Raw genomic sequence first — 27,243 nt, forward strand, 5'->3', positions numbered from 1 at the left:
CTACAGGACGGTAGATCTCCAGGAAGAGGGTTGGACTGATAACCTACAGGACAGTAGATCTCCAGGAAGAGGGTTGGACTGATAACCTACAGGACAGTAGATCTCCAGGAAGAGGGTTGGACTGATAACCTACAGGACAGTAGATCTCCAGGAAGAGGGTTGGACTGATAACCTACAGGACAGTAGATCTCCAGGAAGAGGGTTGGACTGAAAACCTTACAGGACAGTAGATCTCCAGGAAGAGGGTTGGACTGATAACCTACAGGACAGTAGATCTCCAGGAAGAGGGTTGGACTGATAACCTACAGGACAGTAGATCTCCAGGAAGAGGGTTGGGCTACCCTGCTCTAAGAGATCTTGGATGATCTGTTCTTCTCTAAAGCAATAACAAAAACACTGGATTTCTCTTTTTTGTAAGTGTATTGTATTTCAGTGTATCTTTCAAAGAGATTCGTTGAGGTGTCAGCAGGTCAAAACATGTATATATGAGTCATAGACATCCTCAGGAGTTGCCCTGCTGTCACGCCCTGGCCTTATTATTCTTTGTTTTCTTTATTATTTTAGTTAGGTCAGGGTGTGACATGGGGAATGTTTATGTTTTGTTGTTTTGGGTGTTTATTTGGTAAAGGGGTTAATGGGTGTAGTGTATGGTTTTGTGTTGAGTGTAGATGTTTAGCATTGTCTATGGTGGTTAGTATTCTAGGAGAGTCTATGGTTACCTGAATGAGTTCCCAATTAGAGACAGCTGATTTCGGTTGTCTCTGATTGGGAGCCTTATTTAGGGTAGCCATAGACTCTCATTGGTTGTGGGTAATTGTCTATGTCAGAACGTTTGTAGCCTGTCTGTCTATGCACAACGTTTGTAGCTTCACGGTCGTTTTGTTGTTTTGTTTGTTTGTAATAGTGTTTTTTCGTTCCATGTTCATCTTCGTTCGTTTCATTAAAAGAGAAGATGTATTCTTATCCAGCTGCGCCTTGGTCCTCATTCTCTCCAGTACACGATCGTGACAGAATTACCCACCATCGGACCAAGCAGCGGAAAACAAGGCAACAGGACCTACCCATAAAGGATTTCTGGACATGGGAGGAGATACTGGATGGTAAGGGGCCGTGGGATCAACCTGGAGAATATCGCCTCCCTCGTGAAGAGCTGGAGGCAGCGAAAGCCGAGAGGAGGCGATATGAGGAGGCAGCACGGAGACAAGGCTGGAAGCCCGTGAGTACAACCCAAAAATTTCTTGGGGGGGGCCTTAAAGGGAGTGTGGCGAAGTCAGGTAGGAAACCTGCGCCTACTCCCTGTACTTACCGTGGAGAGCGAGAGTACGGGCAGACACCGTGTTACGCAGTAGAGCGCACGGTGTCTCCTGTACGCGTGCATAGCCCGGTTCGGTACATTGCAGCTCCACGTATCGGCCGGGCTAGACTGAGCGTTGAGCCATATGTCATGAAGCCGGCCCAACGCATCTGGTCACCAGTGCGTCTCCTCGGGCCGGCGTACATGGCACCAGCCTTACGCATGGTGTCCCCGGTTCGCCTACATAGGCCGGTGCGGGTTATTCCACCTCCCCGTACTGGTCAGGCGACGGGGAGCATAGAACCAGGTAAGGTTGGGCAGGCTCGGCGTTCAAGGGAGCCAGTACGCCTGCACGGTCCGGTATTTCCGGCGCCACCTCCCCGCCCCAACCCAGTACCACCAGTGCCTCCTCCACGCACTAGCTATATGGTGCGTGTCTCCAGCCCTTTACCACCAGTGTCTAAACCACGCACCAAGCCTCCTGTGTGTCCCCAGAGTCCTGTGCGTCCTGTTGCTGCTCCCCGCACTAGCCCTGAGATGCGTGTCCCCAGCCCGGTGCCACCAGTCCCGGCACCACGCACCAGGCCTACAGTGCGCCTCAGCCGGCAGGAGTCTGCCGTCTGCACTGCAATGACTGAACTGCCTGTTTGCCAAGCGCCATCTGAGCCATCCGTCTCCCCAGCGCCATCTGAGCCATCCGTCTCCCCAGCGCCATCTGAGCCATCCGTCTGCAATGAGCCTGCAAAGCCGCCCGTCTGCCATGAGCCTGCAAAGCCGCCCGTCTGCCATGAGCCCACTGAGCCGTCCGCCAGACAGGAGCCGCTAGAGCCGCCAGCCAGACAGGAGCCGCTAGAGCCGTCCGTCAGACAGGATCTGCCAGAGCCGCCAACCAGACAGGATCTGCCAGAGCCGCCAACCAGACAGGATCTGCCAGAGCCGCCAACCAGACAGGAGCAGCCAGATCAGTCAGCCAGCCATGAGCAGCCAGATCCGTCAGCCAGCCATGAGCAGCCAGATCCGTCAGCTAGCCATGAGCAGCCAGATCCGTCAGCCAGCCATGAGCAGCCAGATCCGTCAGCCAGCCATGAGCAGCCAGATCCGTCAGCTAGCCATGAGCAGCCAGATCCGTCAGCTAGCCATGAGCAGCCAGATCCGTCAGCTAGCCATGAGCAGCCAGATCCGTCAGCTAGCCATGAGCAGCCAGATCCGTCAGCTAGCCATGAGCAGCCAGATCCGTCAGCTAGCCATGAGCAGCCAGATCCGTCAGCTAGCCATGAGCAGCCAGATCCGTCAGCCAGCCATGAGCAGCCAGATCCGTCAGCCAGCCATGAGCAGCCAGATCCGTCAGCCAGCCATGAGCAGCCAGATCCGTCAGCCAGCCATGAGCAGCCAGATCAGTTAGCCAGCCATGAGCAGCCAGATCCGTTAGCCAGCCATGAGCAGCCAGATCTGTCAGCCAGCCATGGGCCGTCCCTCAGTCCGGAGCTGCAGTCCCTCAGTCCGGAGCTGCAGTCCCTCAGTCCGGAGCTGCAGTCCCTCAGTCCGGAGCTGCCATTACTCAGTCCGGAGCTGCCATTACTCAGTCCGGAGCTGCCCCTTACCCTGGTGCTGCCCCTTACCCTGGTACTGCCCCTGACCCTGGTACTGTCCCTGACCCTAGTACTGCCCCTGACCCTGGTACTGCCTCTTACCCTGGTACTGCCCCTTAGTCCGGAACTGCCCCTGAATGCAATGGGGTTAATGTGGAGGGGGGTCGTTTGGAGAAAGCCTAGGAGGTGGTTAGGTACTGTGGTGACGAGGGGACTACGACCAGAGCCGGAGCCGCCACCGTGGAGGGGAGCCCACCCAGACCCTCCCCTAGACTGTGTATGGTGCGCCCGGAGTTCGCGCCTCAAGGGGGGGGTTATGTCACGCCCTGGCCTTATTATTCTTTGTTTTCTTTATTATTTTAGTTAGGTCAGGGTGTGACATGGGGAATGTTTATGTTTTGTTGTTTTGGGTGTTTATTTGGTAAAGGGGTTAATGGGTGTAGTGTATGGTTTTGTGTTGAGTGTAGATGTTTAGCATTGTCTATGGTGGTTAGTATTCTAGGAGAGTCTATGGTTACCTGAATGAGTTCCCAATTAGAGACAGCTGATTTCGGTTGTCTCTGATTGGGAGCCTTATTTAGGGTAGCCATAGACTCTCATTGGTTGTGGGTAATTGTCTATGTCAGAACGTTTGTAGCCTGTCTGTCTATGCACAACGTTTGTAGCTTCACGGTCGTTTTGTTGTTTTGTTTGTTTGTAATAGTGTTTTTTCGTTCCATGTTCATCTTCGTTCGTTTCATTAAAAGAGAAGATGTATTCTTATCCAGCTGCGCCTTGGTCCTCATTCTCTCCAGTACACGATCGTGACACCTGCCACCCCAAGCCTGCAGGAAATTATATAAAAACTAAAAGTAAGACATCTTTTTAATTTACTTAAAGTCACAAAAATATATTTTGTTTTGTACAAAAATTTAATACAGCTACAATACAATATGATACATCATTTTATCCAATACATGTGAGCTCAACAAGCGTTGCCATGACTAAGAAGCCTCCTCCGACAAATAGAACAAGTAAGACAAAATAGAACAAACAAGTAATATTCTTCTCACAGTCTACCGGTAGTCAAGGGACTGGCTTGGATCGTAACACGCGTGGAGCAGTCGACCGGTAGTCAAGAGACTGGCTTGGATCGTAACACGCGTGCAGCAGCCGACCGGTAGTCAAGGGACTGGCTTGGATCGTAACACGGGTGCAGCAGCCGACCGGTAGTCAAGGGACTGGCTTGGATCGTAACACGTGTGCAGCAGTCGACCGGTAGTCAAGGGACTGGCTTGGATGGTAACACGCGTTCAGCAGCCGACTGGTAGTCAAGGGACTGGCTTGGATCGTAACACGTGTGCAGCAGCCGACCGGTAGTCAAGGGACTGGCTTGGATGGTAACACGCGTTCAGCAGCCGACCGGTAGTCACGGGACTGGCTTGGATCGTAACACGCGTTCAGCAGCCGACCGGTAGTCACGGGACTGGCTTGGATCGTAACACGCGTTCAGCAGCCGACCGGTAGTCACGGGACTGGCTTGGATCGTAACACGCGTTCAGCAGCCGACCGGTAGTCAAGGGACTGGCTTGGATGGTAACACGCGTTCAGCAGCCGACCGGTAGTCAAGGGACTGGCTTGGATCGTAACACGCGTTCAGCAGCCGACCGGTAGTCAAGGGACTGGCTTGGATCGTAACACGTGTGCAGCAGCCGACCGGTAGTCACGGGACTGGCTTGGATCGTAACACGCGTGCAGCAGTCGACCGGTAGTCAAGGGACTGGCTTGGATCGTAACAAGTGTGCAGCATTTTGTCAAAATGGCCTTTTTCTGCAGCCAACAAAAATCACTAGAGTTTACCAAAGCACAAGTAGGTGGAATATATTTGAGGGAAGTAAGGGAAGGTAACAAGGAGGGAGGAAAAATGGAAGGGAGCAAAATAATGGACATCTCCTCGTCTCCTCATCCACTTTGTAGTCAGACAACAGATCCACAGTTCAAATGATTATTCCTTGTTTGTTTTGTACAATGTCATGGTGTTTGGTTGATCCACATGACGTGGGATAACATCTGTGAAGATGATCAGTTTGTCCCCAATGATCCACATGACGTGGGATAACATCTGTGAAGATGATGAGTCTGTCCCCAATGAATGACAACATTTCTAACAGTGTTTCTAGGTCACACATTGTTGTCTTCATAAATGGCAGCCTATTCCTCGTGGGCCCTGGCCAACAGTAGTGCACTATATAGGGAATAGGGTGCCATTTGAGATGCAATCATTGTGCGATTATAGATTATAGATTATAGATTGTACTGTAAAACAGATGTGTTTTTTTCCTGTCTGTCTCTCTCTCTCTCTCTCTGTCTGTCTGTCTGTCTGTCTGTCTCTGACCTAAAGCATATCTTCGTTAATCATCTAGTTTATCAGCAAACACTTGCACTTCTACCTCATCTCAGTCATGGTGGCGTTTGACACATTGTATCTCAGTCAGTGTCTCTGGTGCTGCAGTTCCTTCTCCATTCCCCCAAGACGATTCTGCCGTCCCAAGATATCCCCCAAAGACATGTGCTTAGAGATGCAATAAGGCCAAGTAGATCTTTCCAAGTTCAAAGTTCCCTGGCCAATTGTAATGAACACAGCGATTGTCAGCAGAACCCTATCATCACTAGGGTGAGGAGCAGACCTGGGGGGCCCAGGAGGAGTGGGTAGAGGTAGTGGAAGAGGAGGGGGTGGCGGAGGGATGGTTGCCCAGACGTTGGGTACTCCTCACAGGGCCCAGGGCCCTGGCATCGTTCTCTCTCACAAAGGATGCCAGTGAAACCTGTAGCACAGTGGCACCGCTGCTGGTGGTGGTGGCATGTTCCCCCGTTCTGACAGAGAAGCATGGCGTTGTCACACACATGAGCTGTGGAGAGAGAGAGAGAGAGAGAGAGAGAGACAGAGACAGAGACAGAGAGAGAGAGAGAGAGAGAAAGAGAGAGAGAGACAGAGAGAGAGAGAGAGATCGAGAGAGAGAGAGAGAGAAAGAGAGAGAGAGATATCGAGAGAGAGAGAGAGAGAGAGAGATATATCGAGAGAGAGGAGGAGATAGCGAGAGAGAGAGAGAGAGAGAGATGAGAGAGAGGAGAGAGAGAGAGAGAGAGAGAGAGAGAGAGAGAGAGAGAGAAGAGAGAGAGAGAGATATCGAGAGAGAGAGAGAGAGAGAGAGGAGAGAGAGGAGAGAGAGAGAGAGAGAGACATATCGAGAGAGAGAGAGAGAGAGAGAGACATATCGAGAGGAGAGAGAGATATCGAGAGAGAGAGAGAGAGAGAGAGAGAGAAAGAGAGAGAGAGATATCGAGAGAGAGAGAGAGAGGAGAGAGATATATCGAGAGAGAGAGAGATATCGAGAGAGAGGAGAGAGAGAGAGAGAGAGAGAGAGAGAGAGAGAGAGAGAGAGAGAGAGAGAGAGAGAGAGACATATCGAGAGAGAGAGAGAGAGAGAGAGACATATCGAGAGAGAGAGAGATATCGAGAGAGAGAGAGAGAGAGAGAGAGAGAGAGAGAGAGAGGAGAGAGAGAGAGAGAGAAGAGAGAGAGAGAGAGAGAGAGAGATATATCGAGAGAGAGAGAGATATCGAGAGAGAGAGAGATATCGAGAGAGAGAGAGAGAGAGAGAGATATATCGAGAGAGAGAGAGATATCGAGAGAGAGAGAGAGAGAGAGAGAGAGAGAGAGAGAGAGAGAGAGAGAGAGAGAGAGAGAGAGAGAGAGAAGAGAGAGAGAGAGAGATATCGAGAGAGAGAGAGAGAGAGAGAGAGAGAGAGAGAGAGAGAGAGAGAGAGAGAGAGAGAGAGAGAGAGAGATATCGAGAGAGAAGTGGGGAAGAGGAGAGAGATAGAGGTTATTAACAGTTTATTCGATGACGGATAGACATTACTATGGTCAAGTCCCAATATGTTCAAAAGACATCCTTCTCTAATTAGATCTGACATGACTGTACAAGTGGTGAAACCAGCTGCAGTCAAATGCAATGTACACTAAGGAAAGTAGTTGAGGAAAAGAGGAAATATGTGAGTGTTGAGACATCCACTCACGTCGCTTTCAAATTGCGACTCCGGGTGTGTGAGTGATTGTTTATGACTGTGACCACAGAAGGACCTTGCAGGTGTAATTTAGAGAAAATAACCCTGAAAAGAAAGTTACCGATACCCCACAGCAGCAGCGGTAGTCATGGGATAAATAATCATGAGTGATCTGGGGAAATCCAGACTATTGTGCAGTGACTCATTCCCTCAGTGGGGGAGAGAGAATTGAATCGGGCTTCCTGTGGCCGAAAGAAAGACAGAAACACACACACACACACACACACACACACACACACACACACACACACACACACACACACACACACACACACACACACACACACACACACACACACACACACACACACACACACACACACACACCCCATAGGCTGGTGAGGGCACACAGGGCATGGATGAACATCCTGCCTGCCACCTATCAGTCTCTCCATGTGATTGGATCCCACCTATCAGTCTCTCCATGTGATTGGATCCCATCTATCAGTCTCTCCACGTGATTGGCTCTCACCTATCAGTCTCTCCATGTGATTGGCTCTCATCTATCAGGCTCTCCATGTAATTGGCTCTCACCTATCAGTCTCTCCACGTGATTGGCTCTCACCTATCAGGCTCTCCATGTGATTGGCTCTCACCTATCAGTGTCTCCACGTGATTGGCTCTCACCTATCAGTCTCTCCACGTGATTGGCTCTCAGCTATCAGGCTCTCCATGTCATCGCCTCCCGCCTATCAGTCTCTCCACGTGATTGGCTCTCAGCTATCAGGCTCTCCATGTTATCGCCTCCCGCCTATCAGTCTCTCCATGTGATTGGTGCCCTCCTACCATTTGCTCAATGTGATTAGTGCCTTTCGAATGCAAATTGGCATGTGCAGGTGATTCAGCAAATCCCATAATCCCTCGCTGGCTGGAGGAAACATCACAGGCATCAAGCACCACAAGTTTGATCCCAAAAAATGCTAGAATGTCCTAAAATTATATTATATTTGCCAAGAGATTGTGGAGTATAATTGAAATCTCGTTTCCCGCTCATTCCACAGACGCTGTGAGACATACGAGTTGATACGTGTGTCGTGAACAACATTAGCGTTAGCAAGAATAGTGGAATATGTGGTTTGCCTTCAAAATAAAAGTCCCCCCCATTGAAACTGATGCAAACTGATAAAAACAGTGGAATCCTGCCACAACTGGACTAGACAATGCCTCACAAGGTTGGCATGTTGTTATATACATTCTATAAAAGACTATTAGTTTTAAAAGGCTATATGTAAAAATCAGTTACAATCCCAATGTGCATGTATTTGAATTCAGAATTCCATAGCCCATCTATAATTTAGCCCAAACAACTACCTCTCCCCCTACTGTATTTATTTATTTATTTTGCTCCTTTGCACCCCATTATTTCTATATTTACTTTGCACATTCTTCCACTGCAAATCTACCATTCCAGTGTTTTACTTGCTATATTGTATTTACTTCTCCACCATGGCCTTTTTTTTTGCCTTTACCTCCCTTAACTCACCTCATTTGCTCACATTGTATATAGACTTATTTTTTCACCTGTATTATTGACTGTATGTTTGTTTTACTCCATGTGTAACTCTGTGTTGTTGTATGTGTCGAACTGCTTTGCCCTTATCTTGGCCAGGTCGCAGTTGTAAATGAGAACTTGTTCTCAACTTGTCTACCTGGTTAAATAAAGTTGAAATAAAAAAATAAAATGAATTCTTATATGTACTGTACAGCCTAACCTATGGACTGTGCTCCAATGAAATAAGGCATGAGCCGACTCAGTGACACCCACAGAATACAACTGTGTAGATTTCACACAAATATTAGCACCTTTGCTCTTATTGCAGGACTTTGACTGTGGGAAATCACCTTTCAGCTGTACAGTACAGTATCACCTGTACAGTATATTGTGTGTATTGGACATTCATGTTGCACTGTGCAGCCTAACCTATGACCTGTGGAGCCTAACCTATGACCTGTGCAGTCTAACCTATGACCTGTGCAGCCTAACCTCTGACCTGTGCAGTCTAACCTATGGCCTGTGCAGCCTAACCTATGACCTGTGCAGTCTAACCTATGGCCTGTGCAGCCTAACCTCTGACCTGTGCAGTCTAACCTATGGCCTGTGCAGCCTAACCTATGACCTGTGCAGCCTAACCTATGGCCTGTGCAGCCTAACCTATGACCTGTGCAGTCTAACCTATGGCCTGTGCAGCCTAACCTATGGCCTGTGCAGCCTAACCTATGACCTGTGCAGCCTAACCTATGACCTGTGCAGTCTAACCTATGGCCTGTGCAGCCTAACCTCTGACCTGTGCAGTCTAACCTATGGCCTGTGCAGCCTAACCTATGACCTGTGCAGCCTAACCTATGACCTGTGCAGCCTAACCTATGACCTGTGCAGCCTAACCTATGGCCTGTGCAGCCTAACCTATGACCTGTGCAGTCTAACCTATGGCCTGTGCAGCCTAACCTATGGCCTGTGCAGCCTAACCTATGACCTGTGCAGTCTAACCTATGGCCTGTGCAGCCTAACCTATGGCCTGTGCAGCCTAACCTATGACCTGTGCAGTCTAACCTATGGCCTGTGCAGCCTAACCTATGACCTGTGCAGCCTAACCTATGACCTGTGCAGCCTAACCTATGGCCTGTGCAGCCATGAAATGTGGGTTATCAGCCTACTCACTAGCTACGTTTCCATTATCGTCCAGAAATAATTTTTTATTTTATTTATGGACATTTTAGAGATTTCACAGAGAAGAATGATGCAACAATTGCCTGTGTCGTGTGTCAATGAAAACAGCTGGACGTAACTCCTTGTCACACCTAAGAAAATATATATATTTTTTTTCTCACAAAAACCTAGTGTTGAATTAAAAATGTATTGGTTGCAGTGTTTCCATTAACCATTTAGGCAAATAAATTGGTGACAGCCTGTTTTTCTCCTCCCACGTATCTGTTTCATGTGACGGGTAGCCTGTAAAAGCCAGCATGCATAGAATACAACGATTGACTAATATTTGCCATATTCTAATAATTCTCAAACTTACACTCCTGAATATCTGAAATAATTGTACGGTGAAACCAGCCAACCAGAATAGCAAGGCGAAGCAATTCAGGACAATCCTTGTCCTGCAAAGCAACATTATTTTTAAAGTTGAAAAAAAATGTCTTTTACAAGCAGTAGTACAAGCAGACTCACGGGAATCATTGAGCTGTACTTTATCCCCGGTCCCTAACTCAACCAACCGCGAACCCAAGAACAGCCTACAGCCGTGCCTCACGTGCCTCATAGTGCCCCGCTGGTTATGCACCACTAGGTGCTGCTAATACACGACATCGCTCTTCTTAGATGTTTAACTAACCATTATGATGGCACATCTTCAAACTGCAGATCTATGTATATTAATGTAACAAAACTGCCCTGCCATTGACACTGTGCCGGAGATGATTCTGCTCCGTTATGGCAGCAAGTCTATCTAACATAGGTCCACAGCTTTGTTTTCTGAGTCTTTGTGGTCGAGGCTGTGGCTGAATGGCCTCGTCAAGTGCAGGCACTTGTCTAGGCGGTGTGTCAGGCTCTGCCCGTTCAGTGTCTCCGTCATTTGTAGGACCCATTTTAATCTGACTGTGGTTGTATCCACAGTTTCACAAAAAGAAACATGTCTCATGGTCCTATTGATATCCCTTTGCAGGATGACAGAGGTCCCGTTCCACAACGGAGTATGGCTCTGAGGTAGTTGTCAACCTGTTCTGCTTTGGTTCCTGTAGCAGAATCATGTGACCTGGTTGGATTGAATCGTTCCGTTGCTCTCCTAGATCTGTCTGTGTTCTATCAGCTCTTCCCCCTTCCTTTCAGCCGAACGGCGTTGTCGTGTGGGTCAGTTCCTGGCTGCATGTCTGGCTGACAGCTCTGGCAGTTTGCTTCTGATTTTGGCGGTTTCAACAACTGTTTAGCTAGACTGTGGCCTGTGACTGAGTGTGGCGTACTCCCGTAGGCCACGAGAAACATCAGAAGTTCTGTGAGTCAATCCTTTCCTTCTGATTGGGCAGTGGATTGCTTTGCCAAGCGTCCTGTTCTGATTGGGCAGTGTGAGTTTGCTTTGACGAGCGTCCTGTTCTGTCTATCAACTTCGCCATTGGCCTGAGGCCAGTATGGTGCGTTGCAGCAGTGTTGCAACCCGTTTAACTCCACGTACAGTATGCTCGGAAATCACTAACGGTGAGAGGAGCATCATTATCCGTCACAATGGACTCAGGATACCCCTGGACTGTCTCCCTCAGGCTCGTGATTATATTGACGGTGGTGATGCGGTTTAGGATCCTCACATCAACCCATCTTTAGTAGTAGTCTGTTGTTACGAGGAGGTGTTCACCTGTTGGAAACGGCCATGACATGTCAATGGCTAGGATCTGCCAAGGTTCAGCTGGTAGCTCTGTTCTGACTGTAGGGACCATTGACTTGACACGCTCAACAGGACTTCACCTGCGGTTCAACACCTTTATCAGTATTTGACCGTCACACTTTTGTGTATTTGTATTTATTATGTATCCAGCAAAAGGCAGTTTATACAATTTTAAAAACATTACAATACATTCACAGATGTCACAACACACTGTGTGCCATCAGGCCCCTACTCCACCGCCACTGCAGTCTCAGTTTTGTTTTTTACTATCCCCTGATGCCCTTCGTGTGCTAACATCAAAGTCAGTTTCTGAGCTGCTCGTGGCATGATAATGCGGTTCCCTCGTAGAACTATCTGTCCAATAATAGAGAGTTCTTCTTGAACACGTCGGTATGCAGTGTCTCATGTGCTCCAGTCAGCCTGTCTGATGCTTGTTTGTAGCTACAACTGGGTCTTTTGCTGTCATTTCTTCCAGCTCTGGTGATGTGAATGCACATGGCACTGTGTGTTTGGCTACGCAGTAGATGTGGTCGTCCCGGTAGTGTAGAAACGCCGGAGGGTTCCGAGTAAACCGTGACAGTGAGTCGGCTGCATTCTGAGGCCCAGGCTTGTATACAACCTTGAATCTGTTCTAAATAACATGTGTCCTCTAGCTCGTTCTAAATGACATGTGTCCTCTAGCTCGTTCTAAATGACATGTGTCCTCTAGCTCGTTCTAAATGACATGTGTCCTCTAGCTCGTTCTAAATAACATGTGTCCTCTAGCTCGTTCTAAATGACATGTGTCCTCTAGCTCGTTCTAAATGACATGTGTCCTCTAGCTCGTTCTAAATGACATGTGTCCTCTAGCTCGTTCTAAATGACATGTGTCCTCTAGCTCGTTCTAAATGACATGTGTCCTCTAGCACGTTCTAAATGACACGTGTCCTCTAGCTCGTTCTAAATGACATGTGTCCTCTAGCTCGTTCTAAATTACATGTGTCCTCTAGCTCGTTCTAAATGACATGTGTCCTCTAGCTCGTTCTAAATAACATAGTTCGCACTTCCGCATTCAACAACCCGGTCGCATTCCGCTTCGCTCCACAGGTAGTATCACACTTTCATTTCATTTCATTACAGTACAACGGTTTGATTTGTTTGATCTTAGCTAGCTACATAGCCGTCTTTGTATCAAAGATAATTGTGTAGTTTAGAGCGATTTTCTAGGTTAGCTAGCCAGCTATTTTCGTCCTTTTAACGTAACGTAACGTAATCATCACTGCTAGCTAGCTAGCTAGCTACTGAATAGCAGCACTGTAGAATCTATTACATTCAACGGAACAACGGAACGACTTGATTAGTGTAGTGTTAGCTAGTTACACAGTTGTCTTTGCTGTCCTTGTATCTAAGATAACTGTGGAGTCTAGAGTAATTTTCGGTTAGCTAGCCAGCTATTTTCGTCCGCCGCGCTGCCGTTCCCCTACCTAGTCAATACTGCTGGTCAACACCGCTAACACTGCTAACACTGCTAGCTAGCCAACTTCTACCGAATAGCAGCACTGTAGAAACTATTACATTACAACGGATTTGATTAGTGTAGTGTTAGCTAGCTAGTGTTAGCTAGCTACATAGTTGTCTTTGCTGTCCTTGTTTCTAGGACAATTGTGTAGTTAGACTAATTATCTGGCCAGTTACCGAGGTTACCAGCTATCGAGGCTACCTGGCCAGCTACACTTTCAAACATAGTCAACAACGCAGCCACTGCTAGCCAGCCTACTTCAGCAGTACTGTATCATTTTAATCATTTTAGTCAATAAGATTTTTGCAACGTAAGCTTAACTTTCTGAACATTCGAGACGTGTAGTCCACTTGTCATTCCAATCTCCTTTGCATTAGCGTAGCCTCTTCTGTAGCCTGTCAACTATGTGTCTGTCTATCCCTGTTCTCTCCTCTCTGCACAGACCATACAAATGCTTCACACCACGTGGCCGCGGCCACCCTAACCTGGTGGTCCCAGCCCGCACGACCCACGTGGAGTTCCAGGTCTCCGGTAGCCTCTGGAACTGCCGATCTGCGGCCAACAAGGCAGAGTTCATCTCAGCCTATGCTTCCCTCCAGTCCCTCGACTTCTTGGCACTGACGGAAACATGGCTCACCACAGATAACACTGCTACTCCTACTGCTCTCTCTTCGTCTGCCCACGTGTTCTCGCACACCCCGAGAGCTTCTGGTCAGCGGGGTGGCGGCACCGGGATCCTCATCTCTCCCAAGTGGTCATTCTCTCTTTCTCCCCTTACCCATCTGTCTACCGCCTCCTTTGAATTCCATGCTGTCACAGTTACCAGCCCTTTCAAGCTTAACATCCTTATCATTTATCGCCCTCCAGGTTCCCTCGGAGAGTTCATCAATGAGCTTGATGCCTTGATAAGCTCCTTTCCTGAGGACGGCTCACCTCTCACAGTTCTGGGTGACTTTAACCTCCCCACGTCTACCTTTGACTCATTCCTCTCTGCCTCCTTCTTTCCACTCCTCTCCTCTTTTGACCTCACCCTCTCACCTTCCCCCCCTACTCACAAGGCAGGCAATACGCTTGACCTCATCTTTACTAGATGCTGTTCTTCCACTAACCTCATTGCAACTCCCCTCCTAGTCTCCGACCACTACCTTGTATCCTTTTCCCTCTCGCTCTCATCCAACACTTCCCACACTGCCCCTACTCGGATGGTATCGCGCCGTCCCAACCTTCGCTCTCTCTCCCCCGCTACTCTCTCCTCTTCCATCCTATCATCTCTTCCCTCTGCTCAAACCTTCTCCAACCTATCTCCTGATTCTGCCTCCTCAACCCTCCTCTCCTCCCTTTCTGCATCCTTTGACTCTCTATGTCCCCTATCCTCCAGGCCGGCTTGGTCCTCCCCTCCCGCTCCGTGGCTCGACGACTCATTGCGAGCTCACAGAACAGGGCTCCGGGCAGCCGAGCGGAAATGGAGGAAAACTCGCCTCCCTGCGGACCTGGCATCCTTTCATTCCCTCCTCTCTACATTTTCCTCTTCTGTCTCTGCTGCTAAAGCCACTTTCTACCACTCTAAATTCCAAGCATCTGCCTCTAACCCTAGGAAGCTCTTTGCCACCTTCTCCTCCCTCCTGAATCCTCCTCCCCCCCCCCCCCCCCCCCCTCCTCCCTCTCTGCAGATGACTTCGTCAACCATTTCGAAAAGAAGGTCGACGACATCCGATCCTCGTTTGCTAAGTCAAACGACACCGCTGGTTCTGCTCACACTGCCCGACCCTTTGCTCTGACCTCTTTCTCCCCTCTCTCTCCAGATGAAATCTCGCGTCTCGTGACGGCCGGCCGCCCAACAACCTGCCCGCTTGACCCTATCCCCTCCTCTCTTCTCCAGACCATTTCCGGAGACCTTCTCCCTTACCTCACCTCGCTCATCAACTCATCCTTGACCGCTGGCTACGTCCCTTCCGTCTTCAAGAGAGCGAGAGTTGCACCCCTTCTGAAAAAACCTACACTCGATCCCTCCGATGTCAACAACTACAGACCAGTATCCCTTCTTTCTTTTCTCTCCAAAACTCTTGAACGTGCCGTCCTTGGCCAGCTCTCCTGCTATCTCTCTCAGAATGACCTTCTTGATCCAAATCAGTCAGGTTTCAAGACTAGTCATTCAACTGAGACTGCTCTTCTCTGTATCACGGAGGCGCTCCGCACTGCTAAAGCTAACTCTCTCTCCTCTGCTCTCATCCTTCTAGACCTATCGGCTGCCTTCGATACTGTGAACCATCAGATCCTCCTCTCCACCCTCTCCACCCTCTCCAAGTTGGGCATCTCCGGCGCGGCCCACGCTTGGATTGCGTCCTACCTAACAGGTCGCTCCTACCAGGTGGCGTGGCGAGAATCTGTCTCCTCACCACGCGCTCTCACCACTGGTGTCCCCCAGGGCTCTGTTCTAGGCCCTCTCCTATTCTCGCTATACACCAAGTCACTTGGCTCTGTCATAACCTCACATGGTCTCTCCTATCATTGCTATGCAGACGACACACAATTAATCTTCTCCTTTCCCCCTTCTGATGACCAGGTGGCGAATCGCATCTCTGCATGTCTGGCAGACATATCAATGTGGATGACGGATCACCACCTCAAGCTGAACCTCGGCAAGACGGAGCTGCTCTTCCTCCCGGGGAAGGACTGCCCGTTCCATGATCTCGCCATCACGGTTGACAACTCCATTGTGTCCTCCTCCCAGAGCGCTAAGAACCTTGGCGTGATCCTGGACAACACCCTGTCGTTCTCAACTAACATCAAGGCGGTGGCCCGTTCCTGTAGGTTCATGCTCTACAACATCCGCAGAGTACGACCCTGCCTCACACAGGAAGCGGCGCAGGTCCTAATCCAGGCACTTGTCATCTCCCGTCTGGATTACTGCAACTCGCTGTTGGCTGGGCTCCCTGCCTGTGCCATTAAACCCCTACAACTCATCCAGAACGCCGCAGCCCGTCTGGTGTTCAACCTTCCCAAGTTCTCTCACGTCACCCCGCTCCTCCGCTCTCTCCACTGGCTTCCAGTTGAAGCTCGCATCCGCTACAAGACCATGGTGCTTGCCTACGGAGCTGTGAGGGGAACGGCACCTCAGTACCTTCAGGCTCTGATCAGGCCCTACACCCAAACAAGGGCACTGCGTTCATCCACCTCTGGCCTGCTCGCCTCCCTACCACTGAGGAAGTACAGTTCCCGCTCAGCCCAGTCAAAACTGTTCGCTGCTCTGGCTCCCCAATGGTGGAACAAACTCCCTCACGACGCCAGGACAGCGGAGTCAATCACCACCTTCCGGAGACACCTGAAACCCCACCTCTTTAAGGAATACCTAGGATAGGATAAAGCAATCCTTCTGACCCCCCCCCCCCCCTTAAAAGATTTAGATGCACTATTGTAAATTGGCTGTTCCACTGGATGTCATAAGGTGAATGCACCAATTTGTAAGTCGCTCTGGATAAGAGCGTCTGCTAAATGACTTAAATGTAAATGTAAATAACATGTGTCCTCTAGCTCGTTCTAAACAACACGTGTCCTCTAGCTCGTTCTAAATAACATCCATGTCCTCTAGCTCGTTCTAAATAACATGTGTCCTCTAGCTCGTTCTAAATAACGTCCGCGCCCTCTAGCTCGTTCTCAATAACATGTGTCCTCTAGCTCGTTCTCAATAACATCCATGTCCTCTAGCTCATTCTAAATAACATGTGTCCTCTAGCTCGTTTTAAATAACATCCATGTCCTCTAGCTTGTTCTAAATAACATGTGTCCTCTAGCTCGTTCTAAATAACGTCCGCGCCCTCTAGCTTGTTCTCAATAACATCCATGTCCTCTAGCTCGTTCTCAATAACATGTGTCCTCTAGCTCGTTCTCATTAACATGTGTCCTCTAGCTCGTTCTAAATAACACGTGTCTTCTAGCTCGTTCTCAATAACATGTGTTCTCTAGCTCGTTCTCATTAACATGTGTCCTCTAGCTCGTTCTCAATAACATGTGTCCTCTAGCTCGTTCTCAATAACATGTGTCCTCTAGCTCGTTCTCAATAACATCCACGTCCTCTAACTCGTTCTCAATAACATGTGTCCTCTAGCTCATTATCAATATCATCTGTGTCCACTATCTCGTTCTCAATAACATGTGTCCTCTAACTCGTTCTCAATAACATGTGTCCTCTAACTCGTTCTCAATAACATGTGTCCTCTAGCTCATTCTCAATAACATCTGTGTCCTCTAGCTCATTATCAATAACATGTGTCCTCTAGCTCATTCGTCTTCTCTTCAACTAGCTTCTTGACACGGAATGGTATTCTGTGTACTGGCTGTGCAACAGGTGTGACAGTCTCATCTACAGTACATTAATTCCTAACAGGAAGTCTTTCAGTTTTCCCAGCCCTGTGAAACATTATTTTTTATTCCTCCTGAGGTGCAGCTTTGAATGTCTTTTAATCATCCGCTTGGACTGAGTTTACATGTGCCTTTGGCCTATGTGCAAAATGTCAAGAGCAACAGATGCTGTTCATCTTTCACAACTAAAATGTTTGCAGTGACAGTCTCAGAACTCCTAACTGCTGTAATGTTGGCAGTGACAGTCTCAGAACTACTAACTGCTGTAATGTTGGCATTGACCAGGCCCTCGACTGCTAATGGTTGTGTTGAACCATATGGGGAAAGTCTCTTGGATGTTGGTTTCAAATGAACGTTGCGTTTGGTCTGCAAATGACTGAACGTTGCTGTGCCCACAATATTACATCTAGCCCCCAGAGTCAATGAACATGTTAACTGGCTGGCCATGGACTAATAAATGTATTTCAGCGTCATCAGTACTGCTGGGAAGTGTGAAGACATGTTCATCATCATCATTGTCATGTTGTATCATGTTGTAAACTGTAGCAGGTGTGTTTGTCACTTGATTTCCATTCAGTTTTGTCTTTGTCCTGGACATTTTTGGAGAAATGTTTATCTTTGCCACCTTTTTTTAGTATTGTTTACCTTGTTTGAGAGAACATGGCCCTCCAGTATGGCCCTCCAGTATGGCCCTCCTGTATGGCCCTCCTGTATGGCCCTCCAGTATGGCCCTCCTGTATGGCCCTCCTGTATGGCCCTCCAGTATGTCCCTCCAGTATGGCCGTCCAGTATGGCCCTCCAGTATGGCCCTCCAGTATGGCCCTCCAGTATGGCCCTCCAGTATGGCCCTCCTGTATGGCCGTCCAGTATGGCCCTCCAGTATGGCCCTCCAGTATGGCCCTCCAGTATGGCCCTCCTGTATGGCCGTCCAGTATGGCCGTCCAGTATGGCCGTCCAGTATGGCCCTCCTGTATGGCCCTCCAGTATGGCCCTCCAGTATGGCCCTCCAGTATGGCCCTCCTGTATGGCCCTCCAGTATGCCCGTCCAGTACGGCCGTCCAGTATGGCCCTCCTGTATGGCCTTCCTGTACGGCCGTCCAGTATGGCCCTCCTGTATGGCCCTCCTGTATGGCCGTCCAGTATGGCCCTCCTGTATGGCCCTCCAGTATGGCCCTCCAGTATGGCCCTCCTGTATGGCCGTCCAATATGGCCCTCCTGTATGGCCCTCCAGTATGGCCGTCCAGTATGGCCGTCCTGTATGGCCCTCCTGTATGGCCGTCCAGTATGGCCCTCCAGTATGGCCCTCCAGTACGGCCCTCCTGTATGGCCATCCAGTATGGCCCTCCTGTATGGCCGTCCAGTACGGCCCTCCTGTATGGCCGTCCTGTATGGCCCTCCTGTATGGCCGTCCAGTATGGCCCTCCTGTATGGCCCTCCTGTATGGCCGTCCAGTATGGCCCTCCTGTATGGCCGTCCAGTATGGCCCTCCTGTATGGCCCTCCTGTATGGCCGTCCAGTATGGCCCTCCTGTATGGCCCTCCTGTATGGCCGTCCAGTATGGCCCTCCTGTATGGCCGTCCAGTATGGCCCTCCAGTATGGCCCTCCAGTATGGCCCTCCTGTATGGCCCTCCTGTATGGCCGTCCAGTATGGCCCTCCTGTATGGCCGTCCAGTATGGCCCTCCAGTATGGCCCTCCTGTATGGCCGTCCAGTATGGCGCTCCTGTATGGCCCTCCTGTATGGCCCTCCTGTATGGCCGTCCAGTATGGCCCTCCTGTATGGCCCTCCTGTATGGCCGTCCAGTATGGCCCTCCTGTATGGCCCTCCTGTATGGCCGTCCAGTATGGCCCTCCTGTATGGCCGTCCAGTATGGCCCTCCAGTATGGCCCTCCAGTATGGCCCTCCTGTATGGCCCTCCTGTATGGCCCTCCTGTATGGCCGTCCAGTATGGCCCTCCTGTATGGCCCTCCAGTATGGCCCTCCTGTATGGCCGTCCAGTATGGCCCTCCTGTATGGCCCTCCTGTATGGCCGTCCAGTATGGCCGTCCAGTATGGCCGTCCAGTATGGCCCTCCTGTATGGCCGTCCAGTATGGCCCTCCAGTATGGCCGTCCAGTATGGCCGTCCAGTATGGCCCTCCTGACCCAATATGAAGCATTTGACAGCGTGGTCATCATTAGCTGGCCCTTTTTTTGTGTTTATTCAATTTCCCCCTGTTGAATCGCCTGCTGGAGGTCATTTTGCAGGGCGCTGGCAGTGCACCTCCTTGCACAAAGGCGGAGGTAGCGGTCCTACTGCTGGGTTGTTGCCCTCCTACGGCCTCCTCCACGTCTCCTGATGTACTGGCTTGTCTCCTGGTAGCGCCTCCATGCTCTGGACTCTACGCTGACAGACACAGCAAACCTTTTTGCCACAGCTCGCATTGATGTGCCATCCTGGATGAACTGCACTACCTGAGCCACTTGTGTGGGTTGTAGACTCCGTCTCATGCTACCACTAGAGTGAGAGCAGCGCCAGCATTCAAAAGTGACCAAAACATCAGCCAGGAAGCATAGGAACTGAGAAGTGGTCTGTGATCACCACCTGCAGAATCACTCCTTTTTTGGGGGTGTCTTGCTAATTGCCTATAATTTCCACCTTTTGTCTATTCCATTTGCACAACAGCATGTGAAATTTATTGTCAATCAGTGTTGCTTCCTAAGTGGACAGTTTGATTTCACAGAAGTGTGATTGACTTGGAGTTACATTGTGTTGTTTAAGTGTTCCCTTTATTTTTTTGAGCAGTGTATATGCGAGAGAGAGATTTTTATATATATATGTATATATTTATGCGAGAGACAGAGAGAGAGAGATTTATTCCCTGATGCACTATAGATAAATATATCTGTTTGACACGGGGTGCAGCAGCATCTTCAGCATCCCAACTTCCCGCGGCGATGCTCAGACAACACACCAAAGGACATGAAAATGACTGGAATAACAATGTTGAAATTCCAGGGGACATTTCAGTGATGTAGCATCCATAATATTCCTCAACTTTACTCACAGACATTTTTTTATTTTTTTACATTGTTTTGAAGGGTTGGTCGAATTTCAACGGTCGAATTTCAAAAGACATATTAGTGTTTGAAACATGAAACAAATATTTCTCAAAATATACGGTATGTCTTTTGAAAGATGTCTAAGGCATCTAACCCCGTTCAACATGAAGACGTTGACGCATTCTGGACGATTCTCAGTGGGTAATACGTCCTATTGTGTTGAATTAACGGGAGTGTTGAATGTATGTTTCAGCAGCAGACCAACTTACTGCCTCACATTCAAATGTCTCTAATCTGAAGACTGTACAGCGTTGACTTTGTTGTCAGTGGTTCTGTGGATTATACATCTGCTCCACGTCCTCCAGAAGACCCCAGGACTATTGTATTTTCCCCCCCAGCAACTGTAGGCCTGATTAACTGGGCTTAGGAAGAGTTGGAGGGGTTGAGATGCAGAGAGAGAGAGAGAGCGAGAGAGAGCGAGCACGACAGAGAGAGACAGAGAGAGAGAGTGCAACAAAGAGAGACAGAGAGAGAGAGCGCAACAAAGAGAGACAGAGAGAGAGGGCGCAACAAAGAGAGACAGAGAGAGAGAGCGCGACAGAGAGAGAGAGAGAGAGAGAGACAGAGAGAGAGACAGAGAGAGAGAGAGAGAGACAGAGAGAGAGACAGAGAGAGAGAGAGAGAGACAGAGAGAGAGAGAGAGACAGAGAGAGAGAGAGAGACAGAGAGAGAGAGAGAGACAGAGAGAGAGAGAGAGAGACAGAGAGCGAGACAGAGAGAGAGAGAGAGAGAGAGACAGAGAGAGAGACAGAGAGACAGAGAGAGAGGGCGCAACAAAGAGAGACAGAGAGAGAGAGCGCGACAGAGAGAGAGAGAGAGAGAGAGACAGAGAGAGAGACAGAGAGAGAGAGCGTGTGACAGAGAGCGAGAGAGAGAGAGCGCGACAGAGAGAGAGAGAGAGAGAGAGAGAGAGAGAGAGAGAGAAAGAGAGAGAGAGAGAGAGAGAATCCACTGTTCCCCGGGTGCTGAAGATGTGGATGTTGATTAAGGCAGCCCCCCGCACCTCTCTGATTCAGAGGGATTGAGTTAAATGCGGAAGACACATTTCATTGGCGCTCGTGTAGACCTTGACAAGTGAGAAAACCCTGAGGTTTAAACCCTGGCCAAGGACCAACATCAGAGTTGTTTGGACTTGGACACACACACACACACACACACACACACACACACACACACACACACACACACACACACACACACACACACACTGAGTTTCTCTGAGACATATGTGCAGCATCACACCATTTTTCAGAAGGTGTGACGTTCCCTGCAGGATGACTGTTAAGATGGATCTATCCTAAGGGTCAAGGTGTAACTGTTATGACACATCTATCTATGGGCCATGGTGTTGCACGGCAGTACGGCTTCATGTACCGACTGACCAGTACCACTTTCATGTACCGACGGACCAGTACCACTTTCATGTACCGACGGACCAGTACCACTCATGTACCGACGGACCAGTACGGCTTTCATGTACCGACTGATCAGTACCACTTTCATGTACCGACGGACCAGTACCACTCATGTACCGACGGACCAGTACGGCTTTCATGTACTGACTGATCAGTACCACTTTCATGTACTAACGGACCAGTACCACTTTCATGTACCGACTGATCAGTACCACTTTCATGTACCGACGGACCAGTACCACTTTCATGTACCAACGGACCAGTACCACTTTCATGTACCGACGGACCAGTACCACTTTCATGTACTGACAAATCAGTACCACGTTCATGCAACAGCTTCATGAGGTAGTCACCTGGAATGCATTTCAATTAACAGGTGTGCCTTGTTAAAACTTTATTTGGGGAATTTCTTTCCTTCTGAATGCATTTTAGTCAATCGGGTTGTGTTGTGACAAGTTAGGGGTGGTGTACAGAAGATAGCACTACTTGGTAAAACAGCAGGTAGCCTAGTGGTTATAATTTTTGGACCAGTAACTGAAAGGTTATCAAATCCCTGAGCTGACAGAATTTTTTTTTATTGTTCTGCCCCTGAACAAGGCAGTTAACCCATTGTTCCCCAGTAGGCAGTCATTGTAAATAAGAGTTTGTTCTTTACTGACTTACCTAGTTTAAATAAATATTATGGCAAGAACAGCTCAAATAAGCAAAGGGAAATGACAGTCCATTACTTTAAAGACATTATGCATTCTGCAGCGATACACCGTCCCATCTGGTTTGCCCTTAGTTGGACTATTGTTTGTTTTTCAACAGGACAATGACCCAACACACCTCCAGGCTGTGTAAGGGCTATATCAAATCAAATCAAATTTTATTTGTCACATACAAATGGTTAGCAGATGTTAATGTGAGTGTAGCGAAATGCTTGTGCTTCTAGTTCCGACAACGCAGTAATAACCAACGAGTAATCTAACCTAACAATTCCACAACTACTACCTTATACACACAAGAGTAAAGGGATAAAGAATATGTACATAAAGATATATGAATGAGTGATGGTACAGAACGGCATAGGCAAGATGCAGTAGATGGTAAAGAGTACAGTATATACATATCAGATGAGTAATGTAGGGTATGTAAACATAAAAGTGCATAGTTTAAAGTCGCTAGTGATACATGTATTACATAAAGATGGCAAGATGCAGTAGATGATATAGAGTACAGTATATACATATACATTATACTAAGTGGCATTGTTTGAAGTGGCTAGTGATACATTATTGATCAATTTTCATTATTAAAGTGAGCTGGAGTTGAGTCAGTATGTTGGCAGCAGCCACTAAATGTTAGCGGTGGCTGTTTAACAGTCTGATGGCCTTGAGATAGAAGCTGTTTTTAAGTCTCTCGGTCCCTGCTTTGATGCACCTGTACTGACCTCGCCTTCTGGATGATAGCAGGGTGAACAGGCAGTGGCTTGGCTGGTTGTTGTCCTTGATGATCTTTATGGCCTTCCTGTGACATCGGGTGGTGTAGGTGTCCTGGAGGACAGGTAGTTTGCCCCCGGTGATGCGTTGTGCAGACCTCACTACCCTCTGGAGAGCCTTACGGTTGTGGGCGGTGCAGTTGCCGTACCAGGCGGTGATCCGACAGGATGCTCTCAATTGTGCATCTGTAGAAGTTTGTGAGTGCTTTTGGTGACAAGCCAAATTTCTTCAGCCTCCTGAGGTTGAAGAGGCGCTGCTGCGCCTTCTTCACAACGCTGTCTGTGTGGGTGGACCAATTCAGTTTGTCCGTGATGTGTACGCCGAGGAACTTAAAAATGACTACCCTCTCCACTACTGTCCCGTTGATGTGGAGAGGGAGGTACTCCCTCTGCTGTTTCCTGAAGTCTACAATCATCTACTTTGTTTTGTTGACGTTGAGCGTGAGGTTATTTTCCTGACACCACACTCCGAGGGCCCTCACCTCCTCCCTGTAGGCCGTTTCGTCATTGTTGGTAATCAAGCCTTCCACTGTAGTGTCGTCTGCAAACTTGATGATTGAGTTGGAGGCGTGCATGGCCACGCAGTCGTGGGTGAACAGGGAGTACAGGAGAGGGCTCAGAACGCACCCTTGTGGGGCCCAGTGTTGAGGATCAGAGGGGTGGAGATGTTGTTACCTACCCTCACCACCTGGGGGCGGCCCGTCAGGAAGTCCAGTACCCAGTTGCAAAGGGCTGGGTCGAGACCCAGGGTCTCGAACTTTATGACGAGTTTGGAGGGTACAGTGCTGTAAAATGCTGAGCTGTAGTCGATGAACAGCTTTCTCACATAGGTATTCCTCCTCCGCTATATGACCAAGAAGGAGAGTGAATGCATCAGATGACCTGGCCTCAACAAATCACACGACCTCAACCCAATTGAGATGGTTTGGGATGAGTTGGACCGCAGTGAAGGAAAAGCTGCCAACAAGTGCTCAGCATATGTGGAAACTCCTTCAAGACTGATGGAAAATCATTCCTTATGAAGCTGGTTGAGAGAATGCCAAGCTTTCATCAAGGTAAAGGGTGGCTACTTTGAAGAATCTCAAATATAAAATACTTTTTTGGTTACTACATGATTCCATGTGTGTTATTTCATAGTTGATGTCTTCACTATTATTCTACAATGTAGAAAATAGTAAAAATAGAGAAAAACCCTGGAATGAGTAGGTGTGTCAAAACCTTTGACTGGTACTGTATCTCAATGTCGAGCAGAAATTCCATTTACTTGTATTTTTTTAATAGAGACTTTTTCAGTCAGTTTTATTGCTAAACACATGGTCAGGCATCTCTAAGCTCCCCTTTTCTCCAAACGATGACATATCGATGTTCTGTGATAATGTAAGAGAGAGACATGACACCCTGCCATGGTATATGGAATGGAGAGACAAATCAATATTCCAGAACACTATGGAACACGGACGGCCTCATGTCAACCATGCTTATGAGTGAGAGAGAGTTAATGCTGTAGAAATGACTGATGAGACAGCATGGATGAAGCCACTCTGAAGATATCTGTTACGTTCCTGACCTGTTTTCTGTTGTTTTCTATGTGTTTAGTTGGTCAGGACGTGAGCTGGGTGGGAATTCTATGTTGTGTGTCTAGTTTGTCTGTTTCTATGTCAGCCTAGTGTGGGTTCTCAATCAGAGACAGATGGTAGTCGTTGTCTCTGATTGAGACTCATATATAGGAGGCTTGTTTTGTGTTGGGTTTTTGTGGGTGTTTGTTTCCTGTCTCTGTGTTTGTTCTGCACCAGATAGGACTGTCTCGGTTTTCACGGTTTGTTATTTTGTTTGTTGTTTGTAGTGTTCACTTATTATTATATTAAACATGTTGAGCACTGGCTACGCTGCATTTTGGTCCTCTCTTTCACCCCAGGAAGAAAGCCGTTACAATATCAATGTCTTTATGAAAGGGAATCCAAGTTATTGTAGAGAAAAAAAAAACTTTATCCAGTATTTTGCCACCATAACTCCACAGTGTTATTTTTCTGATATGTTTAACCTATGGCAGTAACATGACTGCATCATACATGTATTGAATAGATCAATCTAACTACAGTGCCATGCAAAAGTATTCACCCCCCTTTGGCATTTTTCCTATTTTGTTGCCTTACAACCTGTAATTTAAATACATTTTTATTTGGATTTTATTTGAAAAAATAACTTGTTTTAAATAAAAATCTAAAACATTTCAAACGAAAAAGCGGTGCGTATATGTATATGTATTCACCCCCTTTGCTATGAAGCCCCTAAAAAAGATCTGGTGCAACCAATTACCAGCAGAAGACACATCATTTGTTAAATAAATTCCGGTGTAAAATCCAAGTGTCACATGATCTGTCACATGATCTCAATATATATATATATACTTGTTCTGAAAGGCCCCAGAGTCTACAACATCACTAAGCAAGGGGCACCACCAAGCAAGCAACACTATTAAGACCAAGGAGCTCTCCAAAACAGGTCAGGGGCAAAGTTGTGGAGAACTACAGATCAGGGTTGGGTTATAAAAAAATATCAGGAACTTTGAACATCCCACGGAGCACCATTAAATCCATTATAAAAAAATGGAAAGAATACGGCACCATAACAAACCTGCCAAGAGATGGCCGCCCACCAAAACTCACGGACCAGGTAAAGAGGGCATTAATAACCTGTCTAGGATCAGCGTGGCGCTAGCGGCACACCCCCCCCCCCCACACTGAAAAACCAGTGCCGCGAAATTCAAAAAAAATATTTTTTTTAAATATTTAACTTTCACACATTAAAGTCCAATACAGCTAATGAAAGACACAGATCTTGTGAATCCAGTCAACATGTCCGATTTTTAAAATGTTTTACAGGGAAGACACAATATGTAAAGATGTACATCTATTACCTAAAAACACATTAGCATAATCCACCATCTTTTATTTGTCCACCAACACCAGTAGCCATCACCAATTCGGCTAAACTAAGATATTTATAGCCCCTAACCAACAAAAAAACTCATCAGATGACAGTCTGATAACATATTTATGGTATGGGATAGGTTTTGTTAGAAAAAAGTGCATATTTCAGGTAGATGGCATAGGTTACAATTGCACCCACCGTCACAAATGGAATAGAAAAACTACTTAGAGCAACGTGTTTACCTACTTACTAATCATCAAACATTTCGTAAAAATACACAGCATACACGAATCGAAAGACACAGATCCTGTGAATACAGACAATATTTCAGATTTTCTAAGTGTCTTACAGCGAAAACACAATAAATTGTTATATTAGCATAGCACATAGCACATAGCAGCCCAGCATTGATTCTAGCCAAAGTGAGCGATAATAGTCAACATCGCCAAAAGATATTAATTTTTTCACTAACCTTCTCAGAATTCTTCCGATGACACTCCTGTAACATCATATTACACAATCCATATAGAGTTTGATCGAGAATGTTTATATTTAGTCACCAAAATCATGGTTAGACAATGTGAAATGTAGCTCAGCTGGTCAGAAAATGTCCTTGCGCCACTTAGACAGTGATCTACTCTTATACATAAATACTCATAAACGTGACTAAAAAATATAGGGTGGACAGGGATTGATAGACAATTTAATTCTTAATACAATTGCGGAATTACATTTTTTAATTTATCCTTACTTTTCAATACAGTTTGCGCCAAGCGAAGCTACGTCAAAAAACATGGCGTCCTAAGCCACTAAAATGTTTCGACAGAAACACGATTTATCATAATAAAAATGTCCTACCTTGAGCTGTTCTTCCATCAGTATCTTGGGCAAAGGATCCTTTCTTGGGAGTAATCGTCTTTTGGTGGAAAGCTGTCCTCTTGCCATGTGGAAATGCCAACTGCGTTCGGGATGAACTGAAAAGCGTGCCCAGCTATTCACATCGTTTCAAAAATAAATGTCCCAAAATTGCACTAAACGGATATAAATTGCTATAAAACGCTTTAAATTAACTACCTTATGATGTTTTTAAC

The 27,243-nt window shown here is 47.6% G+C and overlaps 1 protein-coding gene across 3 annotated transcripts in view; it reads right to left on the bottom strand.

Moving 5' to 3' along the window:
- Positions 1-3,773: 3,773 nt before the first annotated feature.
- The window catches only part of LOC129823537 (netrin-G1-like), a 240,760-nt gene continuing 217,290 nt past the window's right edge, over positions 3,774-27,243 (bottom strand). For all 3 annotated transcript variants that reach the window (XM_055882334.1, XM_055882335.1, XM_055882333.1), the window contains one exon: positions 3,774-5,771. In XM_055882334.1, coding sequence (XP_055738309.1) covers positions 5,512-5,771 — 260 coding nt within the window. In that variant the 3' untranslated portion in view covers positions 3,774-5,511. The remainder of the gene's footprint in view (positions 5,772-27,243) is intronic.

Source organism: Salvelinus fontinalis, chromosome 26 (assembly GCF_029448725.1).
Source record: "Salvelinus fontinalis isolate EN_2023a chromosome 26, ASM2944872v1, whole genome shotgun sequence".
NCBI classification, from domain to species: Eukaryota; Metazoa; Chordata; class Actinopteri; order Salmoniformes; family Salmonidae; genus Salvelinus; species Salvelinus fontinalis.